The following is a 25,757-nucleotide window of genomic DNA, read 5'->3' as shown; positions in this document are numbered from 1 at the left end:
GGTATAAATTCCATTGGTATAAATCACAAACAAACCATCCTTTTTCATCCTGTTTAATACTCAACAAAGTATTGTATTCTACAGAGAGGCACTCTCCAAAATGTAGGAGACTCTGGTTCTTTGAAAATTCTAAAGGTTCAAATATAATCCCAGAGTCTTTCAGTCACTGTGGATCATTCCCACTGCATAAATAACTTCCTTTTCTAGTCACAAATATGCTTAGCAAAGTCTTTTATGAACCTTTGCACAAGCATTTCATAACACAGTAGTCTATGACTTCTTAAGTAAGTATCAGGCACTGTGCTAAATGCTAGCCATGCAAAAAAAGGGAAAAGATAGTTTTGCCCTCAAAGAACTTGCAATCTAAATAAAGTAAAAATCAATGAGGGAGAAAAAGAGAACTACTAGAAGATTTATAATAGAAAATAGTGAAGGGAAAAAACGATTAGGAGAGAAGAGGAAAGCAAACCATAGAGGAGAATTGAATCCACATTTAGGATTTTCTTCTTCCTGTAACAAGAAATGTGATTTGTTACCATGTCGAAAGGAGAGGGAAGAGAACAAAGCGCTTATTAAGTACTTACCAAATGCCAGGTACTGTGCTAAGAAGTATATAAATATCTCATTTTAGCAAATGAAGTATGTATGTCAAGTTTAGGTAATTTACAAAATAGTCTTTAAATTTCTGAATAAGCTGTCTCTATGCTGAGCAGTATGAAATGTTCCTTCTTCCAAATTTTTAGTGATTTATATTTCTAACGGCTCTCCTTTCTCAAAATCTTGATGCCTTTTAGCCTATGAGTATCTGTATGGAAATGGAACAGATCTGGGCCATAAAAGGAGAAAAGAAATCCTACTTCATCTTTTTGGGAAACTTCACCTACTGAATAGAATTTTTTTCCTAGAACTGTAAACCCCAAAGGAACTTTAGTAAATAAAATTATTATTTTATGTATGCCAATGAGTCTACGTGAAGTTTTCATATCACTCAACATTTATTCTATCAATAATAGAAAGGGAACAATGACAGCTAAAGAGAGCTAAGATCTTGACTTGGAAGAGATCTCTACTAATTCCCAAGTGAATAACCATCCACTAGAAGGAGCCCTGTCAGGAACACACATAAGAGCAATCAGAAAGGCAGAGCAATCCATCTCTAGAGCAGAAAGAAGGCAGCCGTTAGTTATTGGCAATACCTCTGTCTCTCTCCTCCTCTGAGACGGTCTGTATCCAGCTTACAAAAGCAAAGGTAGCTCCAGGCTTTGAAGCTGCTATTTCTAAGTAGGTCATTAATACTATACAGCTACCTGTTGACAGAAAAGAGGAAAGGAGAGGAGGGGACACCTCTTTGTGATAGAATAATGAGGCTCTGAGGAGTCTAGAGAACTGAGCAGCTTCTCTTATGAGTCTATTCTTATTCTCATGAGTTTTGTCTGTCTTAGGGAGCTAGGCAGTACCAGCTGCTCTGGATCTCAGGCGTAGATTAAATAATAGACCTGAGTGATAAGGATGCTGTGTCACAAAGTCAGAGATAGCTGTGTCCTGGAAAATACCTCCTGAACTCGTAAGGAAACCCTCTTCCTCTTCTCAGAAGAGAAATTGCTGATTGGGAGCACTGTTTTCCAAAAGATGCTGTGTTAGTTTGGTTTGTTTAAATGTTTTTCCTTACTAAAAGAAAAAGTTTAATGCAACAAGATAGCAGAATTTGAGAAGAAATGACTGGGGGAAAACAAAAGGCAGTAACAAAACTTTTCCAAAAAATAACACTTTTAAGTCTTTTTCATATTCTGGAGTAAACCTTTGGGGATCATAGGAGGTTGCAGTATTCTGGCAATAATGAATTACTAAGTACCTCTCAATTGTTTAAAAAAAAAAACACCTATGGGTTGATATTTTATAAATTATCCTGTGTGCCCCCCCTTTTTTGCATAAGTGAGAATATAAAAATATCTAAAAGCATATTTCACTTTGATAATCACAAACTACCCAACTGATTTCTTCATGAGTGTACTGGAAACGGTTCTCAATTGTTCTTGGTGGCTGAATCTCATGTTATTTTACTAGCTACAGGCAGCACCACTCACATAAAAGAGGTAAGTTACCTTTCAATTATGAGATAATTCTCATCCCAGAGAGATTTGATAGGATTTCATAATACATGCTGTAAACTCTTTAAAATGTGTCCTCATGATGCTATAAGAATATTGATTTCCATCAATCAACAAGTATTTTAAAAGCCTTTACTAAATTTACTGGCTATATGAGTATTACTGCAATGTTTCCATTGTGGCTCAAGAGTTCCAGGGATAGTCTAAGGTTGTTTAGCTCCTTCTAGGACTTATTAGAATCCATGAGTTCACATTATTGCTAAATCAGGAGTATTAGGGGAGAATGTAGTAGCTCTGGCCTGTGATAAAACTTAAATGTCAGCACAGAGCAAGCTGAATGAAACAAGCAGACTGCTGACCAACATACCTGTAGGGGATACAATGGTATTTTGCCTCTGGTAGTTGCCACCAGCACATTAATCATGTTTTACTGGGATAATACTTAGCAGTTTCTTCAGGCTTGGGAAAATTTTAGGGTAAAAAAAGTCATATTCTTTAATATATCCAATTTAAAGTAAATGCATTTTGAACAGTAAGTCCTTAAATTAAAATATTAATATAAAATGTGAAGTACCATTTAAAATAAATATATAAAGACAAAAAAAGACCAAGCAAAAACTATAAATTGTTTCATTCAAGGTGAAAATTGCTCAGTTTCTAGTTTTTGTTGTTGTTGTTGATCTGACTCCATAGGTCTGCTTTTAATCTCAATTTATTCTCAGATGTGAAATAGTTAAAATCCAATATCAAATTCCACACTAGTTTGTCCTTACTATTTGCTAGGCTCAATAGGCCTAATTTCTCTTTCCTGTTTTCCAGAGAAGCTATAGCTTCTTACTTGGTTCCCCAGCCCTCACTCTGTCATTCTTGTTTTCTGTTTACCTACTCCAGGATTCTGATCTGCTTTTATAATTCAGGTACATGTTATCTGGTGTCAGGCCACCTTTCTCCAACACAACAGTTTGATCTTAATCCTCTTTAAGTACATCTCTGAGTAAATAACTCAGCATTTTATGTCCTGACTTCTTAAAGAAAACAGCTCCTTTTGCCACAAAATCAAACATTTACTTTAGATATAGTAGAACAATCAAATACCACAAATATAAATTAGGTTCCTTCACAGCTTTAATTTATAAACCAATAGCTTTGGGAAGTGCCTTGTAATAACAGATTGGAACACTTATTTGAAAATTTGTATTGTTCTTTCTACTCAAAAAGAAATACAGCCTGCAGAGATTTAAGAGAATGATTTAGGTTTGATACTACATATAAATAGTACCTGTCAAATAAACAGACTGATTCTGTAAGTCACACAAAATCATTCTTGTTACAGTTATTATATGGTAATGTTACCTCTTGTCCATACAACTCAATCTGGCAACCAAAGGTTACTATTCCCCTATTTAAATGCTGACTGACAGATTTTCCCAATGTTCTGGGAGATTACATTGAATTTTCCATTTGTTGTCATGCTTTAAAAGAAAGATGCCTGATGTGAGTGCTAAGATATGACTGCATTTATGTATGTGGTTTTATAGGCAACTGTACTTTTATATTTTCTTTAAATTACAAAAAGTGAAGCATTAGGAGGATATTGGAAACTAATTACAAGAATGAGAGTACAGCCTTGCTTTTTCTTTGTTTTTCTTTCTCTTAGCTTCATCATCCCTCTCAAGGCTTTCGATTTGGAACAGTTCGGGAGAGCAGTGCTGAAGATTATGTCAAACAAAGCTTCCCGGAGATGTATGAATATATGAGAAGGTACAATGTACCTGCCACCCCAGATGGAGTGGAGTATTTGAAGTGAGTGTCAGCTTGCCTAGGCCCTGAATGTGATCACTGAGGGAAAGGCCATTTAGCTACTGACACAAACTTTGCACACTATTTATAAATGTCCTACTGCCTTTTTAAATCAGCTGCTTTGGGTACGTATTCTGTGCTCACTGGTGTCTCACATGTTTGTCAGTGGGGAGAAGAAGCATTTCCATAACCTAGATTGGTGGGTGATTGCTTAATCTCAGGCTAGAACTATCTTTGCACAAAAGTATTGTTTAAAGTAGCAGATGATGGAAAATACAAAAGTTGATCTGACACCACTTGGGAAAGCCAGAGCAACATAATGATCAAAACAAGGAAATGCAGGAAGGGGCTAATATATCCCTAGGAAATACTGCATGATAAATCACCAACCCCAAGGCAAGCCTGCTGTTGCTAAGATAAAATAAATTCTTATGCTTCCCTATAAAGTGGAAGTAAGATATATAGTAAGGGTGTTTATGCCTTCTTCCACCTAATTCCACTTAATATCTTCCTGATATGAAACCACTAGAAGAAAACAGGCCATAGCAACATAATTCATTTGCTCTCCTTCATGCTTCTTGATAGAACTCAAAGGAGAAAAAAGTCTCCAAGGATCTCCTGGTTTGGTTTTTCTGCTAAGAAGGGAGCAAATTGTACCTAGATGACATTAGCAAAAAAAAAAAAAAAAAAAAAAAAAAAAAAAAGACAATGCAATAAGTGATAAGCAAGTAGCCAGAATGATTAGTGTGCTTCCTTCCTTGCTGGGATTAAGACAATGACACACATTTACTTGCCTTTGATTAACTGGTAAAATCTATCAAACTTCTTGTTTCTGGAGTTAATGAGATAAAATGCTAAAATTGAAATTATATAATTATTCCATGCTCTATGATATATTATAGCTCTTTCCTCAGTTTCCTTAGTGGACACCAGAAGGATTTTTCAAGCTCTTGTAAGATACTTCTTACTTTAATCCAATGTACCAGGAATCAGATCTAATGGAAAAAAACTTCAGTTTTCAAGCAACTGCTTTATCAGACAAGATGTATAACAGCTGAAGAACACTTTCTCACAAATGTAATCAGATTCTAAGTTCTCTGTTGGCCTCCATTCACTGAAAACTATAGTATCTTTTTCATGGTATTTATTTTTACTATTCAGTTATTTGATGAAATAACTTAGAAAAGTAGCAATAAAAGATCCTCACACAATTCTGGGCAATCTTCCATAAATTCACAGGTCATCAGTGTTAGAAGAAAGGACATTCATAGGATCACATGTGGAAGGGGAGGAAATTAAAGCTAACATACATGGAGAATGCATGTGCCCATATACAAAAAAGGTCCAGAAAATATAGGTATGGCCTGCATACATGTGTGGCAAGCCTGCTGAGGTCCTTAGATAATAACATTTCATTGTTCCACCAGGTATCATCTCTCATCTCTGCTATTATTCACATTAGTCTATCCTGGACTGTTTTTATAACCATTACCTACTGGACTTCAAGTGGAATCCTCAACTGAGATCCTAAGAAGAGTAGGCTTTGTCAACTATTTTTTAACTTAGATCATAGAGACTAAGCCACAACTCTTTTTCAGAGATAGAGCTCTCAAACATCTAATAGTAAGAAAAAAGCAAAACACAGCTTTCCCTCTAATTAGAGCAGAAAAAAAAAATTGCCAACTCCCACAGCCTTAGTCCCAGAGGTTAAGCTACAGTGGAACACAGTTTAGTCAACATGGACAAGTCTGTCTTTTGAATTCCCTTTTTCCTACTAATCATATCCATGTCATCACAAAACTCTGATTTCAGGTTAGAAAATCCTTTTAAGTATCATAAGTTGCTTAAATGTCACTGTGCTTTCTTCCTCAAATCATTTCAAACACTGCTTTGCAATGAAATTCAAAGAGCTGTGTGAGTCTGAGACACCATGATTCCCTAGAGCCCCCCAAGATCTTCTGGGCCTCCCATGTAAATGAATAGATAGGAAAAGGTAAAAACAAAAAGAATGAATAAGTTGCTACCAGATAATCGCCCTATATGACAACTTTTATGTCTTAAATTCTTGCCTTTCACATACAAATGTAGCCAGTCATAATCTTTCTAAGCTTTGTACTTCCTTGCAGATGTTTCACTTATGTTAATTCTTCAAAAAGTCCACGATTTTATCATTGTGCATACTCATTTCCCTAACTCTAATAACAGCCCATCCATATCCTAGCAGATGGTTTCATGAATTGTTGCAGCCAAAAAATATCCATCATGTGATGTGCATCTTCATATTTAAGGAAGCCAATTGTCAGGTCCTCATCCATCAGCAGGCCTGTACTCAAAACTTTTCTAGCTTGACAAGAACTTCCAGAGCTGGTATGTACATTAATTCAGGATCACTTCCATGGCATACTGACACACTGATGCAGAATGCTACTGAAGGATAGCATATGCATCACTTAATTGGAGATTTTAGTTAAGCAAGACTATAAAAAAGTTAAGATTCATTGATCATCTTCACTCCTGGGAGATCAATATCAAAATTCTCTCCTGTGTATAAAAAACCCAGGCAGGTTTTCTTCTGCCCATCTTCTAGATTCTCTCCTCCAACTAAGACTCCTGCCCTGGCAGAGGGATAATGGTCCAGATACCAGTCACAGCTGTGTTCCCAGCTGTGCAGCAGCTGAGAAATTAGCTAAGCTTCATTATCTACATTCTAACAGCCCATGCATGAGATAGGATGCTCTACTACAGGATTAGACCCCTCTCTTCCATTCTGCCTGGCATCTATTCTTCCCCAAGCCAGACCTCTTTGTAAATACGAAGTCCCCCATACAGAACTAGGATGCTCACGCAGCTAGGACCCTCACAAACAGACCCCCCCATACACACATACACATACACACTCCAAGTAAGAGAAAATCCATGCAAAGTGTCAGGATACACTCAACACAGAGCTGGGATATTTACACACAGAGATAGACCACGCACTGATGCACACAAAAAGACACTTACTACACAGGAGGAATATTCTTGGGGACAAGGTGGAAAGCTTTGGGCTAGGTATACTTGGGTGCTCTCAAAACTGGTTGAATGACCAGATCCATAGAGTAGTTATTAATGAATTGATGTCAACTCAGTGCAGTGTCCTCTAAGAATTTGTTAGCCCTTTTCTGTTTAATATTTTTATTAATAATTGGATACATGAATGGCATACTTGTCAAATCTGCAAATGACTACAAATTGGAAGCTACAGTGATTGAATAAAGATCTTAGAAGATCTCATCAGAGTAAAATACTAATCTAAAAAAGAAAAAGCCAAAGAGAAATAAATACAGAATGTCACATTTGGGTTCAAAAAACAGCTTACAAAACAGCACAAAATGGATGTGTTGTAGCTAGGTAAGTGGTTCATCTGAAAAAAAAATCTCAGGGATCTATAAGTTCAAGAGAGATTTAGGATGACTATCTCCTGACCTCAGGATTTATCACCATAAGTTAGGACACACACATACACACATAAAGGTAAAGTACACACATTGGATAAACATAGGATGACCTCTTGTATTGTACCTATACAATACCTTACCTATAATAATTTGCTGCACATCTATACACAAAGCTAAGGCACCTATGTACAAAGCTAGATCTTTCCTCTTTATTCAGTATAGTAATCAGGCATCCTTACTTCCCATCCTAAAATTGTATATGTAGGGCTGGAAGCATGCAGAAAGTAGAGGAAGTTGATTTTCAATGGATTCAAAATTCTATCTAGGCCTTCCTTCATTATATTTAATATAATTCCTATAAATCCTCAGCTCCCAGTGATATCATCAATGCCTTCAAACTATCCTTTGCTTCAAAGAATCACTGAATCTCTAAATGGAGGGGAAAAACCCTCAGAAGTCATGTACTAAACATGTACCTGATCAGGTATCATCTTTCCAATATTCTTAATATTTCAAATCAATATTTCAATATTCAATTCCAATAATTCTCATGAATAACTCACCTAACCACTGTTCAAAGATCTCCAATAATGGGAAATTGACTACTTCTTGAAACATATTTCACTGGTAGATAGTTTGAATTATGAAGAAGTTTTTCATTCTATTGAGCCAAAATCTGCCTCTCCAGATGGCACCACTGCTTCTTGTTCTGTCCTTTGTGGCTAAACAAACCCCTAAGCAAAACATGCTTAATTATTCTTCCATGTAACAGCATTTCAAACACTTGAAGATAGATAGCATATTCCCCCCATAAGTCTTCTTTTTTCTCAGCTAAACATACTCAGGGCCTTTAATTTATTCTTGTTATGTCATGGTCTCTATTGTTCTGACCATCCTACTCATCCTCCTTACTAGTTTACTTCTTAAACAGTGGAATTGTCAGTTCTCTCATCCAGGAAAGTATACCTCTGTTAATACCTCTAATAACAGAGTTCTTTTGGGGGATGTTTATATGTCACAATCTTGACTTACATTGGGGTTACATTCCCCTAAAGCCCCAGGCAGTTTTTTTTTGTTTTTTGTTTTTGTTTTTTAATAAAACCTGCTCTCTATCCATAAGTTTCCCATCTATTATTTGGGCAATTGATTATTAAATTTACTTACAAGGATTTATATTCCCTCTTATTAGTAATTTTACTAAATTTTCTCAGTCATTGTAGGCTGTCTAGTTTTTTGAGATCCCAATACTATTATCTAAAATTATAACTATCTTTCAACTTTGTGCCATTTGCAAATCTGCTTGCAAATCTGTCATTGTATCATTTGTAAATCTGAAATCAGCTTTGACATTAATCATAACTAAAAATGTCTTAATTCAAATGTTCCATATCATATCTTCATCTTCTGATTCCTAAATTATTGTTATCAAGATATCTTAACATTCTATTTTCTTATTTTTAAATAAAATATATATTTGCATAGACATGGTCTAGTTATGAGTAATATCACACAAATTCTCAGCCATACCTATGATATTTAATTTACTTCCTTGTGGTAAGATCTCTAGTTCACAGGATTTATTACTAATACATTGTGCATTTGTACATAGAAATCTCAAGCCATGGCTTTTGTTGTCTGCATTCTAATTGAATAATGTCTCCTGGAAGTTATTAGATGTGTCCACTAATATTCTTCTTCCTTTGTTATACCTATATTTCTACAGTAATCTGCTTATTAGATGTTTGTGGGTGCCTCCATGTACTCTCAACCAAACTCATGTCTCTAAACAAATATATATCTATATATGCTTACTCATTTTTTACATGCACTCCATCTCTGGCTAAGAAGCCATAATGATAAAGAGATAAATAGACTGATAGACATAAATTTGTATATCTTAATTTGGTATCTAGAAATCTAAATCACCTTCTCAGAAACAATCTTAACTACCTATTCACTCCCTAAATTTGTGTTTCTTTTCTAAAACTGCTACTTTCAATTAAAAGCAGTGATAACAGTACCACAAGTACCCCTGAGGTTTTCTATTTCACAAACACTAGAAGTATTCCCTAGATTCATTCTGCAAATAGCAGTTTTACCACATGAATCAACAACAGAGGGCATTAATTTGTCAGTTTTGACATGTCTCCATTTTATCCCACATGTACCCCAAAGGAAAAAAAAATCTGTCTCCTTATTTCCCATATAAAGTTGGCATATGTCACTTGTACCCCTCAATGAGTCCTTATAAATCATCATTAGTTGCCTTTTTCATTCCTGACCATTCTATACAATCATTCTTCAGAGTACAAGAAACTATCAGAAAGTTTATTTCTATGCCCTAAGGCAAGTGTTCTTAATGCTCTTTTTTGTACCTCATTTGGAGGTCTGGCAAAGTCTATGCTCCTTTCTCAAAATAATGTTTTTAAAAGCATAAAATAAAATACATGGAATTAGAGAGGAAACAGTTAGTTTGAAGCACAGGTATCAAAATAATTTTTTTGGAACACATGCTCACAAACCCCAAGTCAAGGATCCCTACCCTAAGAGAAAATCTTTGAATTATCACATTCTTCAAAAGTTTGGTAGTTCTCATTTCCTTCCTACTGAGTCTCATTGTTTCATCCATCAACCACCTGCCATAGGAGTCTTTTTCATCTTTGTTTTCCTGCTGAATCACTTCTGTCATTCTTAAGAAGAATATTTCATTCTTCCAAGGTCTAGAATAGAAAGTTATTCCCCTAGATCTTTCATTTTCTTCTCTAATAGTGAGGGCAGCCTAAATTTTATGGAAGGAAACTACTTGACACTGGAAGAAACCCATTGTACACTCTTTTTTCAAGTCATTTGCAAATTCCTCCTTGACCTTCCTATTAGAACTGAGCTCTTCAGCCTTCTGCTACTTGCTTTTATAGTTAAGTGACAAACCACCTCTGAAAACTGCCTAATTGTCATACAGTTAATTGTGTGACTAGCTCATAAGTGAGGTTTTCTCAAGACTTGCCAATCTTAGTATTGCTTTTCCCTAATTTTTTATTACTCTTAATTTCTCAAAATATTTGATCTATAAGTAACCGATTGGTACTAAAATATTTATTGTAAATAGAAGTTTACCTGAACTGTTGCCTGCTAGATTATAACCATTCTCTATAAACTTACAAATCTAACTCTTCTAGCTATTTTCCATCTTTGCTACTATCTTTTCTTCTCTCTGCTATTCAGATTTCAGATGTCTTCTATTACACTCTTACCTCATTGCTATTTCAGTATTTTCCTGAGAAGACCATGAAAGTATCACATTGTAGCCTCACCTCCATAAGGAGCATTCCATATTCTAGGTTATAAACTTCCTCTCTACTCTTTCTCCCTTCAAAACTTGCCTGTCCTGCTTCCAAATCCTTAAAAGTCTAGATTTCCATTTTCTAAGATTACAATGGTTGTTTTGGTTTAGTTTGATTTTCTTTCTCATAAACTTAACCCTTCTAGAGTCTTTATGGCTAATAATGGTTGTGTTATTTTTTCCCTGAAGTACTTGCATTGCTTAAATGGGATTCTTGAAGATAGAACACTTTCACCCAAAGAAACAATTTCTAAGATCAGGTGCTATCACAAGCGAGCAAGGGAGATGCCTGAAGAAAAAAATAAGGGGAAAAAAATTCTTTCAGTTTAACCCCTGTAATAGATAGAGGGTTCTTTAATGGTCTTCAAAGCATTAATAATTTGCAGTTCCATGGACCAAACAGGCTAGTGCAAGAACCATGAAAGGTCATTCCTAAAAGGCATCTTAAATATCATCAAGATCAAGCTCCTTATTTTACACAAGAGGAAATATCAGGTCATTGACAAAATCCAGTTCTTATCTACTTAGTCCACTGCCTTTTCCACTGGCTGGACCTTTAGCCTTAGATTATGCAGGAATATTCTGTCAACCCACAAAAGAGAAGGGGAGTCCATTAATTATTTCTTACCATTCTTTGTCAAGTGGAGGGGGAGAGAATTTTAAAATTCTTGCCATTTTACAGAAAGGGTTAAATAAAGCCTATGGATTTGTAAGTTTGTGGAGAATGGTAAGCTTTTGATTTACCAGTTCCCAAAACTGCAATCAAATCACTAAATTTTAAAAATATTTTAACCCAAATTTATTAGTGAGTGATGGTAACTAGTTTTCTAGAGTGCAAGTCCAAATTAGTTCTGTGTTTTGTGATGTAAAACGTGCTTCTCAGGCTCCAAGTACCCTCTGGTTTGAGTAAAGTTGTTCTGCTAAAACTTCACTCTATTGCAAGGATTCTATTATGTTTCAAAGCAATAACCCCACAGGAGATGAGCTGCAGCTGGAAATACCTATTTTTAAAAGCATCATTTCTGCTCCAAGCTGCAATAAACTCTGGCTTCTATCTGAATTGGAGTCAAAGTGAGTTGTACTCTGGAGACCTTTCCCTTACCTTCAAAGATTCTTGATTTTTCAAATAGCCAAGTAGAAAAGTGGATAGGATTATAGCATCATAGATTTAGGTTGAATGGGACTTTCAAGGCCATCTAGTTCAACCCCCTTATTTTATAGATGAGGGAACTGAGGCCTCGACAGGTTAAATGCCCAGGGCACACAAATAGTAACTAAGAGAAGTAGAATTTGAAGCCAAATCTTCTGACTCAAATTTAGTGCTGTTCTGATTATACCATGCTACTTCAATACTATATAGATATTTATAATGTCTCCTTCCTTGCTTGTGGTCTGAAGAAAGTCTTTCCTGTATAAGACAGACTAGCGGGGCAGAATAAGCAGGTCCTAGGCTAAGGATTCCCAACTTTGATTTCAAACACCAGGAAGTTTCTCTTGATATCTCACCAAAAAAAATTATGTTGGTAATGTCTGCAGTTTAACAAACCTAAAGTCATTCTCTTGACTTAAGCTAAATACAAAAGATACAAATTCTCCTTAGGAGATGTAACATATTTGGAATTTATCAAATTCTTCCCTAAACACATATGGGGTTGAGAGAGGAAGTTTGAATGTACTTTATACTGAAAGAATACCCTTTAAGTATAAAGAGTAGAAGGGACCAACGAAGGAAAATAGAAAGAGAGGAGATGTTGGGAACACTGAAGAAATGCTTTGTCCACTGAATAAAGTTTTTTCATAGTAGATTGCTGGGAAAAGCTGCCATGTTGAAATAAATTCATGCATGCTTTATGTTTCATGAATAATCACATGCTTGAAGGTCAGTAGGACTTGCTTCTTCCCATCCCCTCCAGGAAGATCTTGAAAATGCCCTTCCCTAAGACCACTATGACCAGCTCCAACAGGTATATTCTGACCACCAAGAGGAATCACAGGAAAGTGAGTGTGGTGGTGTTTTCTTCGAGACTGTTTGTATGTCAATGAAGGTTTTTTCCTCCTTCCTTCCATTTCTTTTCCTTCCTTTACTTTTCCTCTTCTCTTCCTTTTCCTTTTCTTTCTCTTTCCCTTTCCACAAATTTACACCATCTGATATCACATCTTTCCTAGACTAATATAATATCTTCATAATTGTTTTCCTTTCTCTTTCCTGGTTCAATCTCTACACAATAACCAAAATGATATCCTTAAAGCACAAATCTGACCATGTCATTCACCTGTTCAAAAAACTTCAATGGTCCCTACTGCATCTAGCATAAATTATAACTACTTGTTCTATTTGCCATTTATAGCCCTTCACAGAGTGAGTCCAATAAACCTTTCCAAACTTGTTTTACATTACTCCTCTTTATATGAGATGCCTTCTAGCTGAATTGTTGTTGTTTTCTAAGCTCAGAATTCCATCTCCCATTGCCATGTCTTTATACAGCTTATCTTCATACCTAGAATACACTCTATCCTCACATCCTCCTCTTAAAAATCTTAAAAATTCAAAAAAAAATCTTGACTTCCTTCAAGGGAGAGCACATGTGTTACTTCCAATGGAAAACCTTTCCTGATCTTCCTAGTTACCAGTGCTCTCTGGAGTCAAATTGTTTTATATTTACTTAGTTCTTTATATTTTTCTCTTTCAGAGGAATGTAAAGTCCTCTGAGAGAAGGCAAAGACTGCTTTTCTTTTTTGGTTTTTTATCCTCAGGATGTGCCTTACATTTGTGTGGGCATTTAATAAAGGCTTGCTGAAGTGAATTGTTTAAAGAGTACTGGTCCTAAGCTAAGGATTTCCAACTTTGAATCCTTCCATCTGCTGGCTGAGCAAGTCACTTAATCTCTCTATATGTCAATCTCCTCCTCTATGGAAAAATATATATGTATATTTGAAGATTTGTTGTAAAAGACTATGTTTAAAAAACTTAAAATACCATACAAAAGTGCATTATCACTATCATTATCATCACCATCATTATTATTATTATCCAACTTTTCTTGTGTATTAGAAGTAAACAATTGTTCTAGTGCTTCATTTAGCCACTAAATACTATCAAGTTATCTGCAATTACAATTACCATCATCATCCCCTCAAATAGAAACAGAAGCTACTCTACTAATAAATACATAAAGATTACCACTGTCTACATATCGACTTAGTGTATATATGTATACATATATAAAATTTACATATTTTGTTAAATATTTCATCTTGTTGATCATACTCAGAACTATTGCAGATCATGTTTGACACCTCTGTTCTATAGTATAAAATTCAAACTCCTTATCCTGGTACTCAAGGTCTTTCTAGATCTGGTCTTCTATTCTTATTTTACCTTATTCCTCATCATGTACTCTACATTGTATTCCCATTCTTTTTCTGCCATCTCTCACTTACATACATTCAAATGGGCTATTCTCCAAATGGGTTGAAAATGTATTCTTTCCTTACCTCTGCCTGTTGAATTCTTTCTCTACTTTCCATATATTCTTCCATGGGACTTTGCCCCTCCTCCTACACTTTGTTGAAAGCAACCACTCCCACTTTAAATATTTCTAGAGAATTGTCCGTATCTCTCCCTTGTCCCTATAATACTCTACCTTGCATTCCATCTATGTGTACATTTAATATCACCCCAGTAGATTATAAGCAACTCGAGCACATGAAATTCCATTTTTCATCTATCTATCCTACATATAGAAGGTATACATTTAGTGTTTGTTGAATTGACTCAGTCAATCTTACTGGCCTAAAAACATTATTAATAACAATAACGAATTTATATAGTGTTTTGCAATTATAATATGCTTTACTTATATCACCATCCTCACAACAAAATCTGTGAATAATAATAGCTAGTATTTGATACAGTAAAGCTATTATTTCCCCTTTGCACAGATGAAAATACTGAAGTTGCTTGCCATAGTCACACAGTCCATAAAGGAAAGGGTTAGTACTCAAATCCAGTTCTAACTCCCTTTCCAGTATTCTATCTGCTACACTGTAATACCCATCATAATGAATCATTTGCAGCCATCTCTCCTAGAGGATCTACGATTTTATTTATCCTTTCTTGCTCATTAACCCTCCCAGAGAATGGCAACCTGACCTACAAAGTCTCCAATAAAGCTGATGCCTGATAAGGATCGCCATTTCAATCATATGGATTTATGAGGGCTCCCTTCGTAAACTAACAGATCTGAGTCCCATCAAGAACCATATTAGAGAAGGTCAAAGCAGTTCCGACCTCTTCTTTGCCTGAGTCTATGGAAAGAACTACCTTATGCCAGCCTGGAGCAAGGGGAATTCAAATCTCATCCCCACTGAATTTACTGTCCTTGGTATATATCCTTTAGTGTGTTGAGATGTAAAGAGAGTTAACTTCAGCACTAGCTAGCCTGATTCCCAAAGATCCTCTGTCCCTCTCTGATCTGTATGTAGTTCCCTGATTATTAATGACTCATGGGGTGGGGGGGTGTCTTCTTTTGGTTTTAACCCTAGGAATGATCCAGAGAAGCTGGACGCCTTCATCATGGACAAAGCACTCCTTGACTATGAAGTGTCCATTGACGCTGACTGCAAACTGCTCACAGTGGGGAAACCATTTGCCATTGAAGGTATAAATCAGTTGTTATTTTGCTCTTATTGAGAACATGTTGGACTTGCCAACTTTGCAAGTCACCAATGTAGACATCAGCTTTGATGCAAAGAGGCATCCCTCTTCCCTTGTTTTAATTTTATTTACCTCAACCACTGATCTCAGAAGCTGTTAGAGCAGGCACTGTTTTGGGGCACCATTTACTCATTCTGTCAACCAAAAGCAAAGCACTTCAAAGGCTGATGCTTACACTCTAGGCCTAGGGAGAAAATTGGGAGTGGGGAGAGGATGAAATAATTAACAGGTATTAGATATAACTTTACTCCTTGTTGATCTGATTTCTTCAGTAGTCAGATCTTGTGATCATTCTAAGTTTGTAAATAAGTTTGTAAAAAAAAAAAAAAAGATTTTATGAGCGAGATAGGACCTTCAATATCATCTTTCATTTTTTAGAGGAAAAAACAGAGGACTAATAAACTTAAAAGTGTTGCCCAAGGTCATCCAGAAATAAGTGCTAGTGTTTGGACTATAAACCAAGTCTTCATACTTTCAATCTGGTAATTTTTCTACTTGTACTTTGCTAACAAATTAAATGAATCACCCATTTTGAAATTAATTCTGAGGTTACTGCATAGTCAATTCTCTCTTTCAGTGCCCCTTAGCCCTTGGAAGTGTTGTATTACCTCCTGACTATTGATAAGTATTTTTTGCTGATGGTTTTGTTCTGCTTATCACCTCCTTCCTTGCCTGGACATAGTCCTTGCCCTCAGAGAGTTTATAATCTACCAGGACTTACATTCTATGCCAGCAGCATTAAAAGAAACACAGCTGTATAGCCAACAATTCAACAAACATTTATGACTCTGTGCTAAAGGCTAGGCTAGATGACGTAGGAGTTTCAAGGAGTTTACAAGTTAGTCATTCTCATTTGCCTCAGTGCAATACAATGGAACTGAATAGACTACTGCCTGAAATCCTTAACTTCATCCAGCATATTAAATGGGAGATCCCTCCACCAATCAATGTGTAATTAGAACAATGTGTCCAGCCACTGTGCTTCCTGAGATCAAGACAATTCAGGCTCCAATTTGCTTGCTTCAGTATCTCCCTCCCCTGAACACACTAACAGCTTGCTGGCCCCAGGCTTTGTGTGTGTGTGTGTGATCGATGGCACATGGCAAGAGTGGAAGCTGTTCCACTTTGCCTTCCTCCAAAGGCAATCAATCTCTTTCCTATTTCCAAAGGCAAAATGACCCTTCCATGAATCCAGAACTTCTCCAAACCTAGTACCCAACAAATGAAAGAGGCAGAAAAAGTTGATGGGTCTAGTGATTTAGCAGTTTAAAGCAGAACCTAAGGCAGCTACTTAAGGTAGATTACCTGGACAACCAATTTTCTTTTTGGTGTGGCTCAACAAATTCCTGATGTGTAGAGCCTCTGGGGACAAGGAAAAACTTCAATTTTATTTCTCTACTCCAGGTAATTGTGGTCCCTCTGCCATCAGCAGCGAGAGTGAGTCATGTTGGGCATGATGACCTGCCTTATATCTGACCGAGCTGTCTCTTTTGCTCAAGGAGGTGACCCTAACTTCTAAGAAGGCAAGGGTGATATAGATTGCTCCACCCTGCTTTAGCTCAGTACCAGATGCCGCTGTAGCTTTAATTAACTCCCTACCGGTTTTCTGCTTACATTCCCATCTGTGCTCTTGAAACTTTGTGTCTAGCAGTTGACATCATCTCTAGGCACCATGTTGTTTTTAGAGGGAATAAATGCACTATGGTTCATTCCAATGGTGGAATGCTGTGATTCCTTATGGGAAGGTCTTGCAACCCTCTGTAAGAATGAGCAAGAAGACTGCAGGTTAGAATAGACTATTATTTTCATTGTTGGCTTCTTATGAAAACTTAATGAGTGAAGTTCAGAATAGATACTCTCTTTCTAAATAAGTTCTTGTTGTTAATTACACAAAAAGGTAAGAGTTGATCACAAAAAAAGTAACAAAGTATGTTTGTGACATCTGACATGGGCCCACTTAGCATCTTACCTATCTGTGAAGATATAAAGTCCTTCATTTCACTGGTCTGGGGAATTCAGAACTGAACCATTTCTTGCCAGTGCTCACATAGCTAGTTCCTAGTTTGAAATGAAGAAATAAAGAAAAAAAAAACTGTCAATTTGAGACCTCTTTCCAATTGCATGGAGTAAAGTAAAAAACTATACAGAGGCTTCCATTACCCATTTTTACAATATTTTGATTTACTATTCTCATGAAAAAAGTGACCTTGGCTTAAATATATTATATTTCAATAGTCAGTGGAATTTTCATTGAGAAGTTTTAAAGTACTATATATAATATAAACAACTTGTAAACTCCTTGAATGAAAGGGCCATACCATCTGATACTTTTATGTTTCCCACAGTAACTAATACAGAAATTAGTACACACTCAACAAATAATTATTTAATTTATTATTTTTAATTAACTAAAGTTCATTAATAAAATTTCATTAGATTCATAGTAACTTATGCAACTAACTAAATAGACAACTAGTAGTCTAAAACATCTAAAAAATTAATAAAGGTTATAGAATATTAAAAATTATTACCAGGAATCACTAAAACAGGAGGAGAATGAAATATCTTAATTAAAATATGCAATATGTTGCATGTTGATTTGCATTAGATAGATACAGATGTATGTTTTATGGATGTGTAAAGATATTAACCCATTAATATAACCTTGCTTCTAAATTTCCCCCATAATTTGAAGAATGATTTATTTGACTGAATAAACAACTAATCTCAATAGCTAAGTTTGGTTTAAAAGTTCCTCAGAAGTAGATTTTGTTCTTAAGCAAGTATGCAGAAGGGAGGATCAAAGCTGTTAAATGTTCAAGAAATTGCAGGAAGTCTTGGGTGAAATTGAATCTGATGTACCAGAGGAATGAAGAGTCACTGGAATTGGAAAAGGAAGTGTTAGGATAAATTAATACATGTCTCAAAGTTAAGCATTGCAGCAATAAATGTCCTAGAAGAAACAAGGATAATGAAGATGAACAATAATGATATATGACATTCCATCAAAGAACTCAATGTTCTGTTAAGTCAGGTTTGTTTCAATGCCCATAAGAATCATCCATATTTTCGGTTAGTAAACTGAGGCCAACAGGTTATGTAATTCACCCAAGTTTATCCTAATTGTTTTAGGTTTTCTCTCTTTTCATCTTTAAAAGGGAACCTATATTTTGAAATCTGAACATTGTCAATTAAAATACATTCTGAACCTTTTCTCCATATTGGCTGCAAATAGCAAGTCATGGAAAGTCTGCCAAACTAAATGGATCTTTCTTTTATTCAAAGTTAATCCTAGTTATCTGAGAGGTTATTTCAGATATTTCAGGTATTTTCCAATCAGATGTAAACACAGAACTATTAACTTGTAAAATCAACAGAACCAAAACACACTTCTACTGCTCTTAACACAGAATTTCCAATTCATTTGTAGGAAAGTGACCAAGATCATATTCTGGAAATTGCTTCCTTGTCCTAGAATCAGCATTGTGTAGATAGTATGGCATAAATAGATTACTTGATTTGTAATCTGGTAGACACCTGAGTTTCAATGCACCTCAGACTCTGCTGGCTCTATGGCTATGGGGAAGTTAGTTAACTTCTCTTATTCTCATCTGTAAAATGAAAGGCTTAGACTTGATGGACCATAGGACCTTTACAGCTCTGTCCATGATCCTATAATTGTCCAAATAACCTGATACCTTCGTTTTTCAAGCTAGAGGATATTATTCTGCTTCATCTAACGAAAATATATTCAGCCTATTTCTGAAAGCAGCTCCTAGCTACTAATGGTAATTAAGAAAGTGATTCAGAATGCCAGAAGGAGCTGGCAAATAGAAGAGCCATCCTCTGGTCCTTGAGAACAGACAAATTTTAAATGCAAATGATGGAGAAAGAAAATGAAACCCTTTGCTTTTTAGTTCTTTTTTTTTTTTTTTAATAATAAATTTTATTTTATTTAATAATAACTTCGCATTGACAGAATCCATGCCAGGATAATTTCTACACGACATTATCCCTTGCAATCACTTATGTTTCGTTTTTTCCCCCTCCCTCCCTCCTCCCCCCCCCCCAGGATGGCAAGCAGTCCTATATATGCTAAACATGTTGCAGTATATCCTAGATACAATACATATTTGCAGAACCAAACAGTTCTCTTGTTGCACAGGGAGAATTGGATTCAGAAGGTAAAAATAACTCGGGAAGAAAATCAAAAATGCAAATAGTTCACATTCATTTTCCAGTATTCCTTCTTTGGGTGTAGCTGTTTCTGTCCATCATTTCTCCAATGAAACTCAGTTAAGTCTCTTTGTCAGAGAAATCCACTTCCATCAGAATACATCCTCATACAATATCGTTGTCGAAGTGTATAATGATCTCCTGGTTCTGCTCATCTCACTTAGCATCAGTCCATGTAGGTCTCTCCAAGCCTCTCTGTATTCATCCTGCTGGTCATTCCTTACAGAGCAATAATATTCCATAACATTCATATACCACAATTTACCCAGCCATTCTCCAATTGATGGGCATCCATTCATTTTCCAGTTTCTAGCCACTACAAACAGGGCTGCTACAAACATTTTGGCACATACAGGTCCCCTTCCTTTTTTAGTATCTCTTTGGGGTATAAGCCCAATAGAAACACTGTTGGATCAAAGGGTATGCACAGTTTGATAACTTTTTGGGCATAATTCCAGATCGCTCTCCAGAATGGCTGGATTCGTTCACAACTCCACCAACAATGCATCAATGTCCCCGTTTTCCCGCATCCCCTCCAACATTCATCATTGTTTTTTCCTGTCATCTTAGCCAATCTGACAGGAGTGTAGTGATATCTCAGAGTTGTCTTAATTTGCATTTCTCTGATCAATAGTGATTTGGAACACTCTTTCATGTGAGTGGTAATAGTTTCAATTTCTTCATCTGAAAATTGTCTGTTCATATCCTTTGACCATTTATCAATTGGAGAATGGCTTGATTTTTTATAAATTTGAGTCAGTTCTCTATATATTTTGGAAATGAGGCCTTTATCAGAACCTTTAATTGTAAAGATGTTTTCCCAGTTAGTTACTTCCCTACTAATCTTGTTTGCATTCGTTCTGTTTGTACAAAGGCTTTTTAATTTGATATAATCAAAATTTTCTATTTTGTGATTGGTAATGGTCTCTAGTTCATCTTTGGTCACAAATTTCTTTCTCCTCCACAAGTCTGAGAGATAAACTATCCTATGTTCCTCTAACTTATTTATAATCTCGTTCTTTATGCCTAGGTCATGGACCCATTTTGATCTTATCTTGGTATGTGGTGTTAAGTGTGGGTCCTTGCCTAATTTCTGCCATACTAATTTCCAGTTATCCCAGCAGTTTTTATCAAATAATGAAATCTTATCCCAAAATTTAGAATCTTTGGTTTTGTCAAACACTAGATTGCTATAGTTGACTATTCTGTCTTGTGAACCTAACCTTTTCCACTGATCAACTAATCTATTTCTAAGCCAATACCAGATGGTTTTGGTGACTGCTGCTTTATAATATAATTTTAGATCAGGTACAGCTAGACCACCTTCATTTGATTTTTTTTTCATTAATTCCCTTGAGATTCTCGACTTTTTATTGTTCCATATGAATTTTGTTGTTATTTTTTCTAAATCATTAAAATATTTTCTTGGAAGTCTGATTGGTATAGCACTAAATAAATAGATTAGTTTAGGGAGTATTGTCTACTTTTTAGTTCTTTTTAAAGTTTTATTTTATTTAATAATAACTTCGCATTGACAGAATCCATGCCAGGATAATTTCTACACGACATTATCCCTTGCAATCACTTATGTTTCGTTTTTTCCCCCTCCCTCCCTCCTCCCCCCCCCCCAGGATGGCAAGCAGTCCTATATATGCTAAACATGTTGCAGTATATCCTAGATACAATACATATTTGCAGAACCAAACAGTTCTCTTGTTGCACAGGGAGAATTGGATTCAGAAGGTAAAAATAACTCGGGAAGAAAATCAAAAATGCAAATAGTTCACATTCATTTCCCAGTATTCCTTCTTTGGGTGTAGCTGTTTCTGTCCATCATTTCTCCAATGAAACTCAGTTAAGTCTCTTTGTCAGAGAAATCCACTTCCATCAGAATACATCCTCATACAATATCGTTGTCGAAGTGTATAATGATCTCCTGGTTCTGCTCATCTCACTTAGCATCAGTCCATGTAGGTCTCTCCAAGCCTCTCTGTATTCATCCTGCTGGTCATTCCTTACAGAGCAATAATATTCCATAACATTCATATACCACAATTTACCCAGCCATTCTCCAATTGATGGGCATCCATTCATTTTCCAGTTTCTAGCCACTACAAACAGGGCTGCTACAAACATTTTGGCACATACAGGTCCCCTTCCTTTTTTAGTATCTCTTTGGGGTATAAGCCCAATAGAAACACTGTTGGATCAAAGGGTATGCACAGTTTGATAACTTTTTGGGCATAATTCCAGATCGCTCTCCAGAATGGCTGGATTCGTTCACAACTCCACCAACAATGCATCAATGTCCCCGTTTTCCCGCATCCCCTCCAACATTCATCATTGTTTTTTCCTGTCATCTTAGCCAATCTGACAGGAGTGTAGTGATATCTCAGAGTTGTCTTAATTTGCATTTCTCTGATCAATAGTGATTTGGAACACTCTTTCATGTGAGTGGTAATAGTTTCAATTTCTTCATCTGAAAATTGTCTGTTCATATCCTTTGACCATTTATCAATTGGAGAATGGCTTGATTTTTTATAAATTTGAGTCAGTTCTCTATATATTTTGGAAATGAGGCCTTTATCAGAACCTTTAATTGTAAAGATGTTTTCCCAGTTAGTTACTTCCCTACTAATCTTGTTTGCATTCGTTCTGTTTGTACAAAGGCTTTTTAATTTGATATAATCAAAATTTTCTATTTTGTGATTGGTAATGGTCTCTAGTTCATCTTTGGTCACAAATTTCTTTCTCCTCCACAAGTCTGAGAGATAAACTATCCTATGTTCCTCTAACTTATTTATAATCTCGTTCTTTATGCCTAGGTCATGGACCCATTTTGATCTTATCTTGGTATGTGGTGTTAAGTGTGGGTCCTTGCCTAATTTCTGCCATACTAATTTCCAGTTATCCAGCAGTTTTTATCAAATAATGAAATCTTATCCCAAAATTTAGAATCTTTGGTTTTGTCAAACACTAGATTGCTATAGTTGACTATTCTGTCTTGTGAACCTAACCTTTTCCACTGATCAACTAATCTATTTCTAAGCCAATACCAGATGGTTTTGGTGACTGCTGCTTTATAATATAATTTTAGATCAGGTACAGCTAGACCACCTTCATTTGATTTTTTTTTCATTAATTCCCTTGAGATTCTCGACTTTTTATTGTTCCATATGAATTTTGTTGTTATTTTTTCTAAATCATTAAAATATTTTCTTGGAAGTCTGATTGGTATAGCACTAAATAAATAGATTAGTTTAGGGAGTATTGTCTACTTTTTAGTTCTTTTTAAAGTTTTTTTTTAGTTCTAATTATAGCAAAAATTTTGCTGTTTTATAAAACTTCCCCATGCCCCAACCAAAATAAGTTTCATTTGTGTATCCCCCTCCCCACCACAGACTTCAGATTTTTACTTTCCATTCTCTTTAATGGTGATATTCAGCAGAAGAGCCAAGAGTACAGCACTAATATCTCAACATTGGCTTTGAATGTAATAGTGTAGCAAATTAGAATATCAGATGATAATGGATAGAGGTCTATTTTTACCAGGTCAATTGCAGTGTAACTGAGATGTGATAAAGTAGAGAGATTTAATATTTATCACTTTTGATGTGGCAGTTTTTTCAAATATGAATGTACATTAGATGAAGCTTTTCTCCTAGTACATTTGAATATCTGTACAGTGTTCTGAAAGCTTATTTTTAGAATAAGTATTGCCTCCTTGGAAGCATTCATTTTAAAAGACTTAGTTCTCTCTTCACATACTGAGTCTAGGCTACCACTCTAGGCTACCACAATATATGATTCCAGAATAGATTCGTCATCAGGTGTAATAATCAGGGCAGGAATTGTCTGCTATACAAGTCCAGGTAAAATTTAGAAGAAACTTGTTAAAAGTAGCTTTCTTGTTATGAAGTTGGAATGTGGACTTAATACTAACTAATATCAAAGCCCTAAAGTTGGAAATGACTTGAGAACTCAAGTCAAACCTCCTCATTTTATTGATGAGGGAACAGGGTTTACAGGAAGGTTGGATGACTTTTGGTAGCAATAAGCTGCAGAGACCAGATTTAAACTCAAGACCTTTGCATCCAAATGACCATGATGACAATGGTGATGATGAATATCTAGGTAACACTTGAAAGTTTACAAAATGCATTATCTTATTTGGTCACCAAAACAACTCTGAGTTAAATATACAATAACATGAGCTGTTAGGTCATAATCTCAGAATTGTAAAGAACCTTCAATCATATCTAATCAAGACCACATTCTACAAAATCACTGACAAGTAATCATGCAAAAACCTCCAGAGAGGTCAAACCCACTCTCTTCTCAATCATCCCATTCTCCCTTTTTATAAACTCTAAATTATTAGAAAGTTTTACTTTACATGGAGTATTAAGCTGCCTTGTTGCCATTTCTACTTATTGTTCCTAGTTTTACATACTGAGAACACACAGACAAATGACAAAATCCTAAAATGTCACAATTAGAAAGGATCTAAGCTTCCTTCTAGTTCAATCCATAGCAAAGAAGGAAAAAAAGAGGGAAAAAAAGGAAAGAAATCCTTTCACATTTAACATATCCAAACAGTAGCTATTCAGTCTCTTCTTTGAAGACTCCTAATAATATGAGACGGGGCAGAGTTAAAGAAGGAATTCTGGAGGTACTGAACCTCCTCCCCACAACAGACCATTGCACTATTATATAATTCTAATTATTAGGATATTGGGGTTTTTTTTATTTGTTGTTTTTTTCCTCCTGATATCAAGCCTAAATTAGCCTTTTAAAAATTTGTACCCACTGTTCCTGGTTCTGCCCTGTGGGACCAAACCAAATTAACTTAACCCCTTTTCCACAGAAGAGCCTTTTAGATACCTAAAAACAGCTATCATGCATTTTTGCTTCAGTCCTCTCTTCTTCAAATTCTCCATTAAAAAGCTCTTATATGGTCTAAACTCAAAACCCTTCATTATTTTATGAACTCTCTTCAGCTCCAACTTCAACATTCTTCCTAAAAAAATGGCACACAGAACCAAATAAAGCATCCCAAATTTGCACTGGTTCTCTGTGTAGCATGTTTGGAAAAACACTGAAGTATACAGAGTACAGCAGAAGTGCCACCTCCCTAGTCCTGGACAGAATAGCTTTCTTAATGCAGTCTATTATATTACCTTTTGCCTCACATTTATGTAACACTGAATCTTCCACCCATTGTATTAGCTATGCTCCTATTTTGGGGTCACTTACAGATTTGACAAGTGAGTGATAGTTGTGCTTCCAACCAAGTCATTGATAAAAAGGTAGACAAGCTTTTTAATTTGATGTAATCGAAATTTTCTATTTTGTGATCAGTAATGGTCTCTAGTTCATCTTTGGTCACAAATTTCTTTCTCCTCCACAAGTCTGAGAGATAAACTATTCTATGTTCCTCTAATTTATTTATAATCTCGTTCTTTATGCCTAGGTCATAGACCCATTTTGATCTTATCTTGGTATATGGTGTTAAGTGTGGGTCCATGCCTAATTTCTGCCATACTAATTTCCAATTATCCCAGCAGTTTTTATCAATAAAACTAATGCAAACAAGATTAGAAGGGAAGCAACAAACTGGGAAAACATTTTCACAGTTAAAGGTTCTGATAAAGGCCTCATTTCCAAAATATATAGAGAACTGACTCAAATTTATAAGAAATCAAGCCATTCTCCAATTGATAAATGGTCAAAGGATATGAACAGACAATTTTCAGAGGATGAAATTGAAACTATTACCACTCATATGAAAGAGTGTTCCAAATCATTATTGATCAGAGAAATGCAAATTAAGACAACTCTGAGATACCACTACACACCTGTCAGATTGGCTAAGATGACAGGAAAAAATAATGATGAATGTTGGAGGGGATGCGGGAAAACTGGGACACTATTGCATTGTTGGTGGAGTTGTGAACGAATCCAACCATTCTGGAGAGCAATCTGGAATTATGCCCAAAAAATTATCAAATTGTGCATACCCTTTGATCCAGCAGTGTTTCTATTGGGCTTATACCCCAAAGAGATACTAAAAAAGGGAAAGGGACCTGTATGTGCCAAAATGTTTGTAGCAGCCC

General features: G+C 35.7%; 1 protein-coding gene across 1 annotated transcript in view; it reads left to right on the top strand.

The window, feature by feature from the left end:
* GRIN3A (glutamate ionotropic receptor NMDA type subunit 3A) overlaps positions 1–25,757 on the top strand; it is a 210,801-nt gene that overhangs the window by 128,846 nt on the left and 56,198 nt on the right. The window contains exons 4-5 of the mRNA XM_051986557.1: positions 3,766–3,911; positions 15,234–15,349. Coding sequence (XP_051842517.1) covers positions 3,766–3,911; positions 15,234–15,349 — 262 coding nt within the window. The remainder of the gene's footprint in view (positions 1–3,765; positions 3,912–15,233; positions 15,350–25,757) is intronic.

This window comes from Antechinus flavipes, chromosome 1 (assembly GCF_016432865.1).
Source record: "Antechinus flavipes isolate AdamAnt ecotype Samford, QLD, Australia chromosome 1, AdamAnt_v2, whole genome shotgun sequence".
NCBI classification, from domain to species: domain Eukaryota; kingdom Metazoa; phylum Chordata; class Mammalia; order Dasyuromorphia; family Dasyuridae; genus Antechinus; species Antechinus flavipes.
The sequence above is the reverse complement of the archived record's forward strand: the minus strand, read 5'-3'. Positions and strand labels throughout refer to the sequence as shown.